The 19,267-nt window shown below is 46.0% G+C and overlaps 1 protein-coding gene across 15 annotated transcripts in view; it reads left to right on the top strand.

Moving 5' to 3' along the window:
• The first annotated feature begins 1,018 nt into the window (after window positions 1-1,018).
• The window catches only part of LOC142578718 (uncharacterized), a 78,902-nt gene continuing 60,653 nt past the window's right edge, over window positions 1,019-19,267 (top strand). For 4 of the 15 annotated variants that reach the window (XR_012827298.1, XR_012827294.1, XR_012827293.1 and 1 more), the window contains exons 1-9: window positions 1,034-1,243; window positions 3,225-3,408; window positions 6,287-6,411; window positions 12,095-12,160; window positions 12,383-12,448; window positions 12,580-12,621; window positions 14,937-15,005; window positions 16,910-16,993; window positions 17,937-18,173. Coding sequence is in view for 4 of the 15 variants with exons in the window: in XM_075688223.1 (XP_075544338.1) it covers window positions 3,332-3,408; window positions 6,287-6,411; window positions 12,095-12,160; window positions 12,383-12,448; window positions 12,580-12,621; window positions 14,937-15,005; window positions 16,910-16,993; window positions 17,937-18,173 (766 nt within the window). In the remaining 11 variants the exon portion in view is untranslated. Of the gene's footprint in view, window positions 1,244-3,224; window positions 3,409-6,286; window positions 6,412-12,094; window positions 12,161-12,382; window positions 12,449-12,579; window positions 12,622-14,936; window positions 15,006-16,909; window positions 16,994-17,936; window positions 18,174-19,267 lie in introns of all 15 variants that reach the window. The other 11 variants (XM_075688223.1, XR_012827302.1, XM_075688221.1 and 8 more) reach the window with 11 other exon arrangements.

Here is a 19,267-nt window from a genome sequence, read left to right as displayed (position 1 = left end):
TTCACCTGTAATATATTTTTTGCAAATATCTTTTCGCCTTCTTAGGGTTGAAATTTCTGTGGCATATTCGGGAACTCATGATACATCATGATTGTGGTGTTTATGATGTATATGATGTCCGGCGCCTGTTCACCGGGGTGTACTTCATTGTTTTTCCTCTTTTTAGAACTAAGCCGTCTCAAAATTTTGCTACGCTGCAATTGCCGAATGTTTCGTTTTTGATTGTTTGCTTTTTAGCTTTTTCTTTTTCTTTGTTTTGGTGCACTTTTCATTACTTCCAGTGGGCGCAGTCTCTCCCGTGGGTATGGGCGACGTTTTGAGGCAACCACATATGCTTTTGACTTCTTTTGTTCTTTGTTGTAGGCATTCTACATTACATCCAGGGTGTCCAATACCCCTCGTAGATATGAGCCATGTGTTGAGGCCACAACAACAATGATGATGATCCAAGCCCTTGGTTGACACTTTGTACCAAGATATATCTTCTGGCGACGGTGCCTGGTTCTCAGGTTGTTGCAATTCTGTCGCTGCCATCAACTTGAGACTTGCGACGATTGACGTTCGGTCTACACAGAAGAACGCTGCGGAAAACTCTCGTGAAACGATTAGCGACTACTAGGCAAGAGCTCTGCTTCTTCCCGCGAGCTCCACTGGCACACAAACTAACGCGAATGTAATTGCTGTACAATTTACGCCGCCGCGTCTTCGCGGCAAGCAAACAATACATTACAGGCGAAAAACAAATAAAGAAGACCACGCGCAACAACAAGAGCAGACACGTCTTTTTTTTTTTTTTTTCGTGGTTCCTCTTTCTTTCTTCAATGACGGCTTCCATTGTAGGAACGCCGGGGAAGTGACGGAGTTCTGTCCTCGTGCGTCGAGGAACGCCCCTTACTAAACGAGTGGATTCACGACGTATAACCTTTTATAACAAATTATTTCCTGTGATTGTTTTTTCTCGTCAACGCTCATGCGCCAGTCATGTTCCGTAGACAGAAGAAGACGACGACGCAGAGAGCGCAGCGTCTCGGCGGCGGGGGTCGGTGCACCACCGGCAGCGCGAGGCGGCCGCAGTCCAGCGTCGATCGAGAGCGCCGCCGAAGAGCACCCCCCCCCCCCCCCCCCCACCCCAATCGCGACCCCATCGGTACGCCGAGCAACGTGTCGTCATCGCCCCGTGACAGAAAATTAGGTACAGGCTCGTTTACCTGCAGGGACCACCACAACCGGCCCATTCGGAAAGGTGAGCTCGCAGCTGCGCTCTCGCATGCACTCCAGCTGCAATGTCTGTCGAGCACGACCGTGCACGGGGAAGCATTTCCTAGAAAGCAGTGCTTGCCGCGAAGACGCGGCGGCGTAAATTGTACAGCAATTAAATTCGCGTTAGTTTGTGTGCCAGTGGAGCTCGCGGGAAGAAGCAGAGCTCTTGCCTAGTAGTCGCTAATCGTTTCACGAGAGTTTTCCTCAGCGTTCTTCTGTGTAGACCGAACGTCAATCGTCGCAAGTCTCAAGTTGATGGCAGCGACAGAATTGCAACAACCTGAGAACCAGGCATCGTCGCCAGGAGATATATCTTGGTACAAAGTGTCAACCAAGGGCTTGGATACAATTAGAAGTGTAACGTTTTAAACCATAAGCCATGCTCCCATGGCGCAGCAGCAGCAAAGAAAGCACCTGCTACCACTGAAGCTCAGAAGTAGCCCGATTTATTGCAGGGCAACACATGGATAAGCTGCATTAGGCGCCGCTATCTGTTAAATGTTATTGCGAAGGGAACACGTTGCGCCACCTAAATAACGGAAAGGAGGAAACGTTCATTTCGGAACGGGTGCTCTCGTACTGACGTGGTAGGTTTGGCAGGTTCGAGTTACAACTGCGGAGACTTCTCATACAGGGAACTTTCGTTACATGCCAAACAGTATAGTCTAGCAAACGGTTTGGGAGTATCAGATATCATTTGTATTAGATGCAACTTGCTGAATTTTAGATATCTTTAATCATTCTAGCCTTACCATGAGTACCAGTATACAATAGATATACTTGAGTGGAATTCAGCCCTGATGGGGTTTTTTCGTGAAATTAGGGGTCACTTTTTATCACGCGATAAGTCCGCAATAGTATTCTGATCGAACGCTTTTTTTTTCGAATAAAATAACCATTATTTATCACAAGACGCATAGGCAGCCTCGAGCAGATTGCTATTAAGATCTGTGACGTCATGGGGTTCCGGTGAGGGAACATCAAAATAGCGTCGCCATCATTCCTCACGTTTGTGTTGTTTCAGGTTTCCCAGTATCCATTTACGATAAGTTTGACCTGTTTGCGATCATATGTGTATTCTGCAGATCTGGTTAATTTACAGGGACACTAAACAGAAACACTGAATCAGTTTAGACTGGTTAAGTACCCTTTAAAAGCCATATTTCTGCAAATTTCGTGGTATAAGGGGCTGATTAATACGAAAACGAAGGCCCAAGCACTTTCTCGTATTTGGGCCATTGTAGCGCAGCAAACTTGTCGACACTTTGCGAGTTCAGCCTTTGGCTCCCTCATAATACAGTGTAGTCTATCTTTTACGATAAATAATTAATCGAATGAGAAGCGAAGCCGTCAAAACATATGAATTCACGGCGAACGGGCGTTGCCGCCTCTTCTTTCGTCTTGTCGTCTTCTCTTGCTCCCGTGGTAAGAGCGGCCTCTTTTCGGTGCCGTACAAACGTGTTTCGCTAATGCAGTTGAACTCGTTTTTCCCTTTAGTGCACAAATTAAGGTGTTCTCCTTGAAATGCCTTTGATGCATCTTGAGGACTAAGCCCCAACCGCCTAGGGACGCTAGGAGACCAGTCACCTGCACTACTTGGAAATACAAAAAAGAAACAAAATACTAGAAGAAAACAATAGATATAAAGTCATATGAGTACAACCACCATGCTGATAGAAAAAGAAAGAAAGGAAAAAACGACGTAGTAACTTGTCTGGTGCTTTAAAGGAAATTAATCTCTTAGGGCGAATACAATGGCTGTTTTCTTCTAATGAATGCTTGTAAGTCGCGAGTAGCGCTGCTACTTGTCTTTTCTTCTATCGTGATTCGCCTGCTGGCGCTCGGTTCTCAAGGCGAATGGATTCCAACTGGCCCAGGCTTCGGTTCATTTGCAGCATATCTCTTTTGACGGTCGGTACTGCAAGGTGGGTCTTCACGAATGTCTCTGCGTGCGCGTGATGCAGGACTGCCTCCCGCGATCCTAGCCCGATGCAGGGCTGCACGAGCGACAGCCGCAGCAGCGCAGGGGTCATGCATTTGCGGTGGTAAAACGCCCTGACAGTCTATCACCATGGTGACCAGCAGACGCCACCCGGAGGGCGTCTCCGAATCCTTCAGGCCATCGCTCGAGAGCTCGGAGCCAGAGAGGTGGGCTTCCACTGCATGCTTACGCTGTCTACAAGCTTTGCCTCCCCGCGTGCGATGGAGATGGGGAGCAAACTCCAGAGGAGTGTTGAAACAGAGTTTGAAAATGCAAAAAAGAGAAAAATCGCATCAAGGGTTAACAATCAACAAGCGAATAAGATACACAAGGGAAATAATGGACAGGACGCACGATAAATTTACAACATTTATTCTACCACTGAAAGCAAAACAGCAAAAACGCAGCGCGTGTCAACACCATTTGGCAAAGAAGATAAAAGAAAAAAAAACTATCAGATTGATCCTTTGTTACACTCCGGAAAATAACACCCTCTAGGGTGTGATGAATATCGAAACCCTTTCTGTACCCTTAGTTTTCTTTTTCTTTTTATATTTAAGAAATGTGTGCACTTTTTAGCACCCTTACTGCGCCCTTTCATTAATTTTAATGTGCTAAAGGGTGTTTTCTGCGACACACGCCTTACATAATTCCAGGGTGCCCGAGCACTTAAAATTTTCAGGTCGATGTTGTTTGCACACACACGCACACACACACACACACACACACACACACACACACACACACACACACACACACACACACACACACACACACACACACACACACACACGCACACGCACACGCACACGCACACGCACACGCACACACGCACACGCGCACGCTAATTTAATTTTGACTCCGAAAGCTTCGTGTAACCTACTATGGGTCTCTGCCGCTGTTTTGTGAAGTTTTAAACAAATCTTGGTACAAATTGTGTACTCCTTAAAGTCCACCGTATTTGTTGAAAAGAAATCACACTCAGCAAAACAACACTTCCTTTCAGGTTCATGGCTCTTAGCATGCTGATACGCAAGGAATTCTGCTCGCTACATCTAGCCGGCAGAAATGTGTACTACACGCAGTTCACGTGCTCTATTTAAGTTCTCCAAACTTTTGGGTAGCCCCCCATAAATATACTTTTTGGTATTACTTCGGCGTACATCGTAAAGCCTAGGGTAGCGATAGAATAACAGATATCGCTGTAAAAAAAATACAGTGTACATTCCGGCATAACATTTAATATTGAGAAAAGCAGCAAAGAAATGAGATGCAAACACGAAGGAAAGAAGAGACGCCACAGCGCTGGTTCCTTCCTGCTTGCGTCTCATTTTTTCGCTGGTTTTCTCAATTATCAGTACGAACCAACTTGCCCAGCAAGCAGCACTTCTATGGCATAACACCCTTCGGGGAAAAGAGTGCAATTAATAAGAAATTACCCTTTCATGCTGATATACTTGTTCACTGAAACAATCTCTTCTAAGGGTCTAATGGGTCACGTTATAGACGCAAGAAAACACCCTTGAGGGTAAAATTTTCCTTAGTTTGTAGTTGTAAGTCCAGCGCCGGTCCCATTTTCCTCTTCCCTTGTGTACGCGTAAACTTTTTCTGGTCTTCTGTTCCTAATTGTAGTAGGGAACAGTGCGAGAAAGGAGGATGGGGACACACACGCAAGGCACTGCGCTCGTGTTGTGTACGTGTGTCATCCCTAGTTTCTCACCCTGTTTCCCCAACAAATTACGACATCAATTAGCCCAGTGTCGCCCACTCTTGCGGTTTTCGGTTCATTCACAAGTATATGTACCAGCTCAACCAGCGAGAAACTGCTATCGACCAATGCCAAACCGTGTAACCCGCCGTGGTTGCTTAGTGGCTAGGGTGTTCGGCTGCCAAGCACGAGGTCGCGGGATGGAATCCCGGCCATGTCGTCTAAATTTCCGAAGTCCCCGACTATACGGCTAGTGTCTCATAACCAGCTCGTGGTTTTGACACGTAAAATACCCTAATTTAATTTTAATTTAAACCGTGTTGCCGCCAAATGGGCAACTCGTTTCCTGCGTACGCGTCTGGGTTCTTCTGTCTTTGTGGGGAGCGCTGTATAGTGTCCGAGCGGTTTAAGATAGGAGAGGATGCGTGCTGGTGCTCGTAAAGGTTACGTATGCATTTATTTATTGAACATACCTTACAGGCCCCTTGACATGGCATTGAGTAAGGGGGGTAATAAAAAGTGCAAAGTAACTTGTCAGGGTACAAACATTATAGTGTATAGTGTATATTCATTATATATAGAGACTCCACAAACCGTAGCACAAACGCAGCTTTGCTGCTTCATCACTCCTGACCGATGCATTACTGGTAGAGTGGCACAATTACATGCCGCTGTTACACTAGTTACATTGTAAAAGTTTGGGTGGGCAATTCTTAACTATGCGCTTACAACGCTGTCTGTCCTAGTTTATTCCTTCGTCCACGTGAAGTGTTGCGCTCTAAGTGCATAGTTATAGTTATAATGTCACAGGTGTCTCTGCAACAGAACATATAGGAATAAAATGGTGTCTGCCAGTCGAATTTTTTTTCATTGCGAACAGAGAAAGAGAGACAGGAGAGGGAGAAACTAGGACATGAAACAACACACACACGCACCCGCGCACACTAGTTCTTTGTGTGGGTACTCTCTCCTTTGCGCCAATACCCACCTGTTCCCACTCAGGCCACCAGAGCCAGCTTCATACTAATAAACGCTGCATTAAATAAACAAATAAATAAATAAATAAATAAATAAATAAATAAATAAATAAATAAATAAATAAATTAGCTACCCTCAAAAGATGTACCGTATAGCAGAACATGTTATATTCAGTTCCTGCTGTCTGGACGAAAACGAAATCCGAAGTTGCCAGACGTAAATAACAGTCCCCTAAATTCTGCTTTTCACTGGGGTTCACTGTTTGCACGCCCGTGTTCTAACATTCTGCATCATCAGGGGTGCTCTGTTGTGCTATTCCACGCATGCGCATTGCTCCGGTGGTCACGTGCGCTGAGCAGCAGCAGCGATGCCTCGACGAACGAGGAGCGTAAGACTCCGTCGGCGTCCTTCATCGGTGGCCTCGTGGTATGCGTGGTGCTGCTCATCATCCTCGTGCTGGCCTACAGACACGTCACCAAGAAACGTAGGTGCAGGCGACATGCTTGCCGGCGGCGTGTGGGCGATAGCGCTCGCCCAGTGGTTAATAACAGCGTGGGAACCGCTTAGTTTAATTGCTCGTTTTGTAAAGCCGTGGTGGAGGGCGTTGTATGACATGTACCAGGAAAAAAGGAGAAGGGAGGGGAAGAGTAGAAGCACGACTGCTTCATTTAAGACCTGCGTTATTCTTTTATTTCTTCTTTTTTATTGCTTATGGCGCCTGTATAGAGCACAGACATGCGATCACGTGAGGCTGGTAATATCATTGCAATACGTGTACTGCCATGAACAGTACTGCTCTTCCGCATTTTTATCCTGTAAGATTCTTTCATTCTTCCGGCTTTAAATACGCATTTATGCTATTGTTCGTCATCTGACAGAGTTGTCTGGTTTTGTTTTAGCGAGTTACGATTTAGAGCGGCTACGAAATGACACATTAAACCAACAGGAACAACAGAGTTGCTGTAAGTGTAGCAAACATGAGCTTCTGAGCGCATGGCGAGGGTCTCCGTTGCGCATGGAGGTGTGAGAGAGAAAGCAAGCATAGAAAGGCAGGGAGGTTAGCCAAAGGTAGTTCCGTTTGGCTACCCTGCGCTAGGGTCAGAAGTAGACGGATAAAATGAGAGAGAGAGAGAGAGAGAGAGAGAGAGAGAGAGAGAGAGAGAGAGAGATGAGCACACAAAACAAAAAGAAAGCCAACTGCGTACGCTATAGAGCGGTATGGGTCTGCGTTCTTAAAGCGTGTCGCGAAGGTACATAGACCTCAGGAATCTAAGTAGGGCGAATAGCGCCTTCCGCGCGGTGGTTATTTGGGGGCACTGGCTTAGAGCATTTACGAAGTCTTGTCTTTGTTATTGGAATGGCTAACAGCCCCAGAGGCGACAAATGCAGCTGTGATGCGGCGCTCGCACACATTATGTGTACCTGCCTGTGCTACAGTGCAGTTGATGTACAGATGCTAGACCAATTGGACAATCTTCCACTGTCAGCATTACGATTAGTGCGCACAGGAAGGTTAAGGTTAAGCACAAGTTCACGCAAAATTAGTACACTTGCTTTTGTGTCGTGTAATCGCTTCGGAAGGCTGACCAAAATGCTTTTAAAAAGTTTTGGATGGTCCTTCCCAAGGAAAGAGATTTCCTTCGAAAACTTCTGAAGGAAAGAAGAGGCACCCGCTATACGTCATAGGTGTTTCGAGCCCGGCTTATTATCCCCGCACGTAAAGTGCACGTGCTGAGGAGTAATCTCACCGCATACCTCAAGCATTTATCATCGTTCATGCGCGCAGGAAAGCTTTACATCCTGGATGGCTAGCACTAATGGAAAACAATCAGCGGCTTCTTCTCGGCGAGACGTCGCACAAAGTTTCGCAGTTTGAATTGTGCCGTCTCAGACGCCACATTCAGGCACTTACGGGGTTAGTTTAGTAATGCAGTCGGTAAGGCTGGAGGCGTTCGTCACGACGGCTGAGCGTGCGGCGACTGGCATACGCAATTTGGATCCACCGGGGACACGCTCGCGCTCTCGGCCAGATGGCGGGCATTAGTTAAGTACGCGCTATGTAGTCTGGTAGGCGCATAGCCGACACATACATGCCGCTCGGGACACGAGCGGACGTGCAGGCGTCATACGTTGTTGCCTCGACATGGCCTTCGCCAGGTAGGCTTTTCAACGTGCCCGGAACTGTCCTGACGACTTGAGCCACCCATGGTATTGAAATGTCAAGGAAGACTTAACCCGTATGTTATAGTGGAAAGTCACGGAGGTGTGCCTGCTCCGGTGATTTTCGATGTGGTTAAATGAAATGATGGGACGTAGTCGAAGAAAGTACATCTTTCATTTCCGCGCCGGTGTTGTCACCGGCTTGTCTTGGCCAGTAAGACGCCCCATCCAGCTTCAGAGCGCGAGCCGGAACCGGCTTCTGCGTCGCATGGTAACGAAGGCACGATTTTCGCCACAGGGTGTCGGCCTTGAATTCGGTATGCACCTGTTCGAACTATGAAGCTTCAGCGATTAATGTGCCTCAGTCGTTGAGCATGTAGAATAAACAGACTAAAAATATGCGCTAAGTTTGAATAAATGACAGCACTGATATCTGCAGTATAAACAATCATGAAGCCGGCAATCACGTAATTTTGTCTGACAAGTTAACCATTTGCGTATAGAGAAATGTTCACGCACGGTAACCTAGTCTCATAGAGAACTTATTGTCAACCAACCGTTGCATGGCAGTTGTCATGCATGTCTAGCCTTCCAACTTAACAGTTTATTTTGCCGGCGCACAATTATAGCAGATGGGATGCTTATTTCTTGCATGGTATGCTCTATGGTCTCCTAATTCCGCTCTCCATAAACGGGTGAAAAGACACCGCTTTTGGGTCCGTGCCGCATCTCTGAGAAGGGGGAAGAATGCACTTCTGGCTAGAACTTGTTACGACTTCTGGTAAGGCCACGTTGGGAAGATGGGTGCAAGAGCAGCGCTGCTTCTCGTTGAGCAGCGATAGAAGAAAAAAAAGAAGGGCGAATAAAATGCGCACCTGTAAACGGACGGTACATAGTTGTCCCAAGAACACACAACTGCTCCAGAAAGTAAACACTAACCTCGCGTAAATCTCTCTGGCCGCCGCGGCGGCATTAGGGTGGCACAGACGAACGGTCTCAAAGCATACATAAGCACCGCTCGCTGCCGCCCGTAATTTACGATAGTTGCCCGCTTTCCTTGAAATACGTCGCGTGAACGAATCGACATTTTCCACATACCGCCGCCAGAGCTCACTGACGCTTCTGTCAAATGAACTGGATATCGGCGTAACTTCAGCCTTTCTATAAGGAACGAGGACGAAGGGAAGGCACGCGTTTCGTCGGTCGTATTTTAATCAAGATTTTATCACGAGGAATTGGATAAACCGACTCCGAAATTCACGCTGAATTTGACACGAGGGTTTAGATTTCCGAAATGCGACGGAAAGGGTCCTTGACGGTTGGCTTGACAAAAAGCCGCGGGCTCACTTATTACAAATCTTGGGAATACGTGTATATATACAAACAGTGAAGTGAGGTTGCAAACCTTCGTGTGAAAGCTTCATTTTTAAACTTGGAATACCGGAACATCAAACAATATTCTACGAAGAAACTCCGCACGCCAGACGCTATAATCACACTACAAATGATGTTACGCCTAATTCTCTAATCAGAGGCTCGGTTATACCTCTGTAAAGAGGGATTTGAATTCCGCTGTTTCGAACCGCGACTATTGCTCTACGAGGTATATATATATGCACTTGAGAAAAGTTGCTATATTTAGTAACAACCTACGTCTCACTGTTGTTTTTAACCTCAAAATCCGGTCTTATTCGGTTGTAACAGTGGTTTGCCACGAAAAAGCTGTCCACTGAAGCTGCAGCTAAGCTTGCAACTTTGAAGATGTGCCTTTGAATGTTATGCGCCAACTTGCTTATATAATAAAGAATGTTTACAGATGGTATAGCATCGTTCATCCTGGTGCCGTATTTTTCGAACGCGTGATTCAATGAGCACTTCCGTCTGTATACATTCTAATTGTAGTATGTTTATAAATAATGCTGACAATATGAATATGGCTGTACAAATTAGCATTAATATTCATCATTCAGAATCTTCGTAGAGGCTAAAACGGTCTGCTTTTTGTTGTCTGAATCGTTTCACGATGCTATATCTTATTCAGCTAATGAGGAGGGTCATATTGGTCACACCGGCTTGTGGCACAGCCGTGATTGCTTTCGAACTTTCAAAACGCGGGTCAAACACAGCCTTTACTTAACTATAAGTAATTTACCTTAGTTAAACAAATATTTCTCTTCTGGCTTATGTTTAAACGGACGTTTTCTTTCGGGCGGCCTTTCTCAGGGAGTTGAAAAGAAAACGCGGACAAACGATGAAATAAAACTCGGCGGCCTGTATTCACGGTGAAACCGGAGCCTTCTGTAATGCACTGCAACTTGGTAGAACCGATTGTATTTCCAGCTGCAGCGTCTTCGTGGAAGTGACAAGGTATCACGATAGGTGTCCGGCGTCAACGTGAGATAGCGCAATACCTCCTAGTTACGATAAGCCGACTGTGAGCTTGTGCGAGTTGGGGCAGCATGGCTTCTGCACAGCACGAGTCAGGGCTGTCATTTCTCGGCATCGCGGAGCAGCACGCATTGCTTTCACGTGACCCACGTCACGCTACCAGAGCCACAGAGTTTCCTACAACAATTACTGGAGGGAACTCTGGTGCTGCCATCGTTCAACCACCGTGGCAATGATGGGCAGTACATGGATTTGTCTGATTTTTGTGCTCGTGGATTCAGACGTTCGTGTGGCTTTCTTTATTGCGCTTCGTCTGCCTTCAATGTGTGGCTTCTGTGCTAGAGGTCATGTGTTCGAATCCTGACATTGGAAAATTTTAATAACGCTTACTTATATGTATTACGCAGTACTTTGATGAAAAGGACGAGTTTACAAAGTCACGAAGCCGTTTGAAGCCAGAAGGACGAAGTTTGGAGAAATCCATGCGATACCCATCATTCCCATGCCGGCTTAACCGCCCCGCTTGCAGCTCCCGTAGATGTTAGCACCAGAGTTCTCTTCAGCAATTGTTTTATGAAACTCGATAAGCAGAGCGGTTCACAATAATTCCGGGGACGCGAACATCGTCACTGCCATGCCACATTGTTGGTGCCCTCGCGTGAAGCTCGTTCGTTCAGAGTACGCTTGAAAGTAGCGCAGTAGCGTACGGCGCCAATAGATGCACAAGCCGGCCGCTGTAGGATAATTTTAATGCGTAAGCGCTCTTTGTCAAGTAGCCCGGCCTGTCACGCGAAATGTGTAATGCATTGTATCTGCAGACCAAATGCGTAATTTGCGAAGACGTTTGATCGTTATAATAGTTTAACTGTAGATGAGTGGAAGCTTTATAGGCGATACGAAACAATCGAAAGCAAATAGGATACATAGGGCTCCATAAAAGGGCATGGGGAAGCCTATAGCAGGGGTGGGCCAACTTGAAATTTAGGGGTGGGCTGACTTAAATTTATGGGTCGGCCAAGCTGAACTTTCGGGGTCGGCCAACTGAAATTTGAGGGTAAGCCATATTAAATAGGGGGCTGGGCTAACTTGAAATTTGGAGGTTGGCGAACCGACATTTTGAATTGGGCTAGCATAAATTTGGCCTACTACTTCTGCGGAAACCCGCAAGGTGGAGAAAAGTAATGACTTCGTTACTTCATTTCATAAATTCGAAAATTCATTTTATAAATTCGGGGGTAGGCCAACTCGAAATTTGGGGGGGGGGGGGGCTAACTTGAAGTTTAGGGGCACGCCAGGTGAAGTTTGTGAGTGGGCCAACTTGAAATTTGGGTGTGGGCCATCCTAAATTTGGAGGTGGGCGAAATTGAAATTCAGGGGTATGCTTACGCACAGTTAGGCAACAGTGCAGTTTCTGCATGCTTGGTAACTCTCGCGCACTTTCTTTACTACTAGAAAATAAAAATAAGAAATTAACTCGTGCGAAAGAAAGCGTGGAAAAATAATTGAATTGGGTGTATTCGACTACCGTCTTAAACTCTTTCACTTAAACGTCGCCATAAATGTTTAACACATTACATAACGGGGTTCTCGAGAACTATCTCGCTTTTCTTTTTCTTCAGCTAGCGAAGCAGGAGCCCTTCCGCACGACCCTCTCCAAAAGAACCTCGAACAGAAGCCGCAGGCTGGTAAGTCACACAGCACGCGCTCACAGCTTCGAAGCTTGTAATTATTAACCTGATTAGAAATTTCCCCGCCGAGCAGGAACGGAGCGCCTAATTATCTTTGTGCTCAGATCTAACGTTGCGTGGCGTTTCGATCCGTTCAGCGAAAGAACGAGATTAGCGTATGCGTAGTTGGTGATTGCTGGATTAACTTATTGCGAAGCCTCACTGTCTGCTTCGTTTCAGAATTAAAGCGGTCGTCAGCGAGAGGAGCGTCGACTACATCGAGGGTGTTCGGCTTCGTGAACAACGGTACGCGGAACTGGTCGCTCCCGTGTTTTCTTGCAATGCTCTCGTTTGACAGTTCACTGAATCGAAAGACGACCGTGTCTTTACCATTATGCTTTCACTAATGTTCCACCTCTCTCTTCTTTTCTCCAAAGATAAAAACAATTTCTCGAAAGATTTAAAAAAGACGATAGAAGGTAAGTGGTGTTGGGTGTAGTGCACCGCTATTCAGCAGATAATTACATGGCATGGAGGAAAGTGATCGTGACTCAACAGTTATACATTGCGTAATATTTGAATTGGGCGCAAATATTTGTTCTGAGGTAAACTGAATACGACTCAACGACTGTAGATAGTGTAATCTTCGAATTATGCGCGAATTATTCTGCGCGAAGGCACATGCTATCATTCTGAAAGATTAAATGTTGACGCAACCATCAGGCAAGGAATGTTTCGCCAGTGCACAGCTTCGGCATCCGGTTTTCTCTCGCCATAGTCCCCGAAGAGTGGTCAAAACACTCTAGGGATATTTTTCTGACCTGTTAGTGGTTCACTACAAGCTCTTGGTTGCGGCAGTTTAGTGCGCTTTTGTAACACGGTGTCACGTGAGAAGGCATATAGAAGCGATCGAGAAGGGGGCGTTCAGAGTAATGATTAGCTTGCGGGCTCGCAGTTGCCTTAAAGAGAAAGACTAAAGAGCAGCGCTCAGCAAAGTCTTGTGAAGTGCTTGCTTAACGCTTGGTTAGCACTGACTTGGTGGAAATTGGTTCTTTATTAACGAAGGAAATCAAGAGCAAACATACCGTTTTTATATTTCGCGCCCGTTAAGCACATCGCCGGTAGTATGACCTCACTGTTTTCAAATGGCTTTCGCATGCGTGAGCCCATTTCTGTTAAAAAGAAGTTCTCAAAACTCGATACGCTGATTCTATGGCGCTTTATAATAGAATGTGATTTTATATTTCATTAAATTATATCACCAGAGAAAACGCCTAATGGCCGTCACCTAAAGTCGTCAGTATCAGAGATAGTGCTTTATATTGTAATGTGATTTTGTATTTCATTAAATTATATGACCAGAGAAAACACCTAGTGATGTCATCTAAAGACGTCAGTATAAGAGATAGCTTGGGAACTTCAAGCCTGTATTTCCCGTTTGAGTTTCGTCTTACTTAACAAGAGGGCACTCACTACCAGGCTATTTCAGAACTAATTTACAGACTGCGTAACTTAAACATCCTTCTTTATTGTCCGCTCAAAGTACACTCATCATAAAGATAAGCTTAATTGTATTATTAAATTAAGCCCTCTACAATATCAAAAAACCCACTCTTACCGTGACTTGGTAAGCAAAAAAAAAAAAAAAGAAAGAAACTAGGAAATTGGTTTTCAATATGACTACACTGAATTATAAAGGAGCCCAAAGACAGAACTTAGCAAGTATCGGGGATTTATGCAACGCTATATAGATAGACCCAAATACGAGAGAATACTTCGAAATCCGTGACGTCACACTGACTTACCGGCGCTTAGGTTTCAACGCAAAATAATAAGCAAAAAACAAACACCAAGGTTAATTTTCTATTGTTATAACTTTAAGCACTTATCGTGAAATCTTTAGTATTGAAACTATACTTTTATCAGTCTAAACTGATCTATGTTTCCTCTTTCTCGTCTCTTTATCGCTTGAGTCGTGGCTGGCATCCGTATAGAGAAAACGGTGAAACTTTCACTAAATATACTGATACTTTCACTAAATGTGCTGCTGCAAATGATGCTGCGAGTGATGCGGCTTACGCAGCTGCTACGGGGGCATTGTCGCTTGTGTTCACCAGGCTACAGGATTCCGAACGCCTGGCTTCGAGGTGTCGTGCGTATAGTCGCACTGGCGTCACGTCTCTTCCATGTCGGATCAATACTTTTCACTCACTTTATCGCGCGCAGGTTGCTCGCCTCATTTACGCCCGCGAGCGCACGGTGCCATTAAGTGTCACGCACGCCACTGCAGACGCGTTCACCGCACTGTGCAGGAATCGCGATAGACGACGTGCGTGAAATGGCGTCGCGGGCCGCGCAGCTGCATTGTGGCTCGCCATGTTAACGGCGCCGGGTACTCCTCGGCGAATCGTTTTGCTGCATTAGCAATTATGAGTTCCTGAAAAGAAAGTACTTCAGCTTTTTCGAATATATCTTTTTTTACGTGTATTAGCAGCTTTTTTCACCGCGGACGGAACGTTCCAGCACTATGCGTGGTCGATCGACTGTTGTGAACCTCGCACGCGTCTGCGCCCCCTTTTATGCCGTATGTTGATTAGTACTATACGGGCTTTTTTTTAAACGCCTTGGAATAATTGCGCTTTGGTTGTTTTTTCAATCAGCGACAACAACAAGTCCCAACGCTGCATATAGTCAATCGGTTGTAATGAATTCTTTTTTCTCCTTCATTCGAGAGACTACATACGAACGCTCTGGCTGAAGTTGACGAAGGGTATAATCGGGACGCTCGTTTCAGTTCCGCCTTCCAGACAGGCTCCTGTTTCTTCCTACGACAGGCCAACCTCAGCGAAAGAAGAAACGAAAGGTGTGTGTGTGTGTGTGTGTGTGTGCCTGCGCGTCGCGTGTTTCCATGGAGACCAACGCTGTTTTCTCTGAAAAACTGCGTACGCTGCGAAAAATGACCCGTGTTTGCTCTTCGTTTACGGAAGCAGATGGTAATGCTGGCCGTCCGTCTCCGCTTTCATTACCATTACTGCGTCGATTGGGAGAATGTGGCGCATAACAGTAGCATTGCGCAAAGAAGCGAGCAACTTCTGCCACCGACTTACCAAGGGCACTGACTGTTTCTGTTGACTATACGTGGGCTCTGTCGGCAGCACCACAGCAAATAGTCCTCTGTCGGCAGCACCACAGCAAAGCTATTTACCTGTCAAACACTTTAAATCGCGCTCGAACTAAAGAAGAAGAAATGTGCAGAACAGACAAGATTGCAATTGCCACTGGTGCCATCCTTCCTCACCTATTCTTGGGTGAGAAGGGCTGGATGCACGCAGGAAGTAGTTATGTGCAGGAGACAGTAAGTTATACTCGTCTCATGCGGATTCAGAGGGGAAAAGAAAAAAAAAAAGAAGCAGTAACCCCCCATGACAATAAAACATTTCTTTCCGCAACCGGTAGTTTTTGTTCTAATTGCAGTAAGATAATGTGCCCGAAAAGTTCATATGAAGCCTAGATAAATGCGAGGCCTAAAGTTTACATCAGACAGTAAATTTTACCCAAGCCAAAATATAACCGAGGCTGCAGGTGCCCCGTTACAGCATATAAAACATGACTCCTGAAGCTGAAATTAAGTGTACGTCTTGCTCCCGCAAACTTTCATGTCAGATGCTACGTTCAGACCCAACGAAAGAAATGACCAAAAAACACCCATGCCCGCGCAGCTTTTGCAGTTATTTACGGTAAAATTCACCGCTTGCTTTACCACAAAAATGTGAAAGCGAGGGCCTATGTAAGTGGTAAACGTGAACATCGAGAATAAGATTAGGCTTAGATAAGGCTAAGTGCGTTGAATGAAATGAAAATATTCCGAGATAAGCGTTGTCTTTTTAATGGAGGGAGCCGTTGATCGTGCTCCCTAGCGAAAAATATGAGACTCACATAGAAACAAAGTGCTGGCTTAATGAATCTCCATAATGATGCTTTTTCAATGCTGTATTGCACTGTTTAGCAACGTTTTATCAAACGGGAGCTGTTCAGTTTCTATCGAACTTCGGTGGTTGTTTCTTCTGGCGCCAGCATTATATTTACGGTTCAAATTGCATACAAGATGAATTCATGTGTCGCATCTAAAGAGAGAGAACAACGCATGGTGTTTTGCGCAAGTTTTTACCAGCAGGCAAAATTCGGAGATGGGAAATGCTTTAAAGACAGCGTTACGAGTGGCCTTCTATCACCGCGACTGCGTGCCAACAATCTGCACTCGCCTTCGTTGCTTTCCGATGGGCTGTGTGTTTTCAAATATATTTCTCTGAGGGAAAGATCAGACAGCAGCAAAAAACACGCGCATGACCGAGCGCAATGTTTGAAAGAGGCTGGAAGCGCGGGACAGAGGGCTGCATTAAACTACGTTGCCTCACTTTCTTACTTTCACTCACGAGAAAAAAAAAATCATGTAAACGAAATTGCCTTGCTGCACCATGTAGTCAACAGTGCGGAGTTATTGCTTTCTTTCTTAGCCTCTCCTGACGAAATACTGGAGGCCACTTAGTTCCCCCACTCCTCATAGAGGCGGCACAACATTACGTATGTGACGAGGACGTTACTTAACTATATCGCGCCATTCTCTCCTCTGTATATTCGATTAAATCAATTTCATTACATAGATGCATACGGGCGGAATTCTCGATAGATCTCTTTCGGGGATATATATTTCCTGACGCTTTTATGGGCGGAGCTGTAGAAGGTGCAAAACTTCTTTTTTTCTCACAGGTGGTTGGGCGTTTCTTACCAACTTAATTACGTCAACAAAAATTCCGGGGGATGATGGGACTCAGAGCATACGACCGAGCTCTCGTAAGTACACTAAAACGGAATAAACTCTAAAATTGCAAGAAAAAGCTAGAGCGAACGTTAATAAAGCTTGGTGACTGGAAGCGTTCATGGTGACATGGCCAGGCGCCACAGCGAGCATGCAGGGACTGCGATGCACACATTTAAGAAGCATGGAATATTACCAGGCCACTCTTGTTTTTGACAGCCGTAATACCTCTCGGTCGGATTTAATTACAACCCAACATTTAAGTTACATAAAGAAAGAAAACATTTAATAAACATGTAACGTCACTAGGGCGCTCTTGTTCTTGATAGCCGTAATACCTGCCTTGAAAATTGTAACAGCGCTAACAAATGCGTCCACACAGTAACATGGACGAGACACAAGCGCTGTTACAATTTTCAAGTCAAGTACGCACCAACTCGCCCAGAAAGAATTTTTTAATGAAATACCTGTCGGTCGGAGAAAAGCAATAACAACCCGCCGTTTAAGCTAGATAAAGAGGAAGAAAACTTGGCCAGTACTTAGCACCACAAACTCTTAGTGTGTTATTTATGGATCCTTGCTATTTATATAGATTTTGATGATTATGACGCCTCTACAGCCGCTCGCGCGTGCGCCGCGGGTGGCCTTGCACATTCTCATTCATAAAAGTTTCTATAGCTCGTATCTCTGTGAAACTTGCGCTTTCGTGCACAATCTGACGTGCTCGCGTTCCCTCAAAGTGGAGCGAGTCCGGCCATAATGCCACAAATTGCCTGACCGATTGTGGGATCGAACCTCTGTTTTCCAACACAGTATTCCAATACTCTATTGGGCCAAGATCGCACGCATGCTTCTCTTGCCAAAATCGCTTTCTCGCGTGAGGGTACCTGGAGGTGGAGAGGAGGAGCGCGATCGGGGAAGATCACGGGTCCTGAACTCGTTACGAGCTCTGAAGTTGTGCATTGCGTTCGGCTGCAGGTTGTGGCTCGGGCTGGCTGCCGTGCGCCGACGGCATGAGCTGCGTGCGGCCGGACAGCGTGTGCGACGGTGAGCCGCAGTGCCCAGACGCGTCGGACGAGCGCGACTGCATCCGGCTGGGTTGCCAGAAGGACATGTACGCGTGCTCCGTCGAGGGCGTGACGCGCTGCCTCAAGCGGTCCCTGGTGTGCGACGGCGTGGCCGACTGCGACGACCACGAGGACGAGAGCAACTGCAGTGAGTGGGCCAGCGCGTGATCGGTGCTGCACACTCTCGTACACTCTGGACGCTGCTTTGTGTGAACAACAGCTGATGTGCTACTCTGGGCGTTTTCAAATACCGCCGCGTTGTCAAACTTGCCATCTTGTCGGCTCTGATTGATCCAGAGGGCTGCTACGGCTTCTAGATTGCCTCAAAATGCCGCCACTACAGAATTTGACAACATTGTGGCATCTGACGATACCCAGAATAACACCCCCGGTGAGGAGCCTCAGGCAGACTGGAGCCAGCGTTCCGACAAGGGGGAATTTCTTCGTCAGGGATGAGCTGACGAAAAAAAATAAATGGTTGTTTAGCCAGAGGCAAAAATGTACGCCGACCACAAACAACAAAAAGCACATTACGAAAACTACAAGACATTAGAAAAAACAACAAAGAAATAAAGACGTTTTGGCTTTCATATGGGATTACGAGATCCGGAATGTCTTGGGCTTTTCTTTTTGTGTGTGTGTCAGCTTGTAGTCGGCTTCATTTTTACCTTTGACTACGCTAATGCCGACCAAACGAGCTTTCGTCAAAGCCTTGTCCACAAGTCACCTACAAGGCTCCAGGCTGTGGCCTAAATTTCTTATTCGGGCACTTTTTATCGCTCCATGCCTCATCTTGCCCATGACCCCTTGTGCTGTTTATATTCGCGTAGCTATAAACAGACGTAAAATATAGCGCAGTGCAGCGGCGTCACATTGGGCGGGATGTCTTTGTGGCGACCTCTTGCCGTTGTGGCTCAGTGGCTGCCGAACAGGAAGCCACGGGTTCGACTCCCTGCAGCGGTGGCTGTATTATTATGGTGGAGGGATGCAAGGACACTCGTTTACCACGCATTAATGCACGTTAAAGTGCTATAAAGTTACAGTTCCGTAGCCCTCCATTGCGCCATCTCTCATCTCCCACAATCAATCAATCAATCAATCAATCAATCAATCAATCAATCAATCAATCAATCAATCAATCAATCAATCAATCAATCAATCAATCAATCAATCAATCAATCAATCAATCCACATGACGGCTGTTTCCACTTGGGAATCCCCCTCAGTTTTCAGGTTCTCATC

The sequence above is a fragment of the Dermacentor variabilis genome, chromosome 4 (genome assembly GCF_050947875.1).
Source record: "Dermacentor variabilis isolate Ectoservices chromosome 4, ASM5094787v1, whole genome shotgun sequence".
Classification (NCBI taxonomy): Eukaryota; Metazoa; Arthropoda; class Arachnida; order Ixodida; family Ixodidae; genus Dermacentor; species Dermacentor variabilis.
This window is presented reverse-complemented; position numbering and strand designations above follow the sequence as displayed.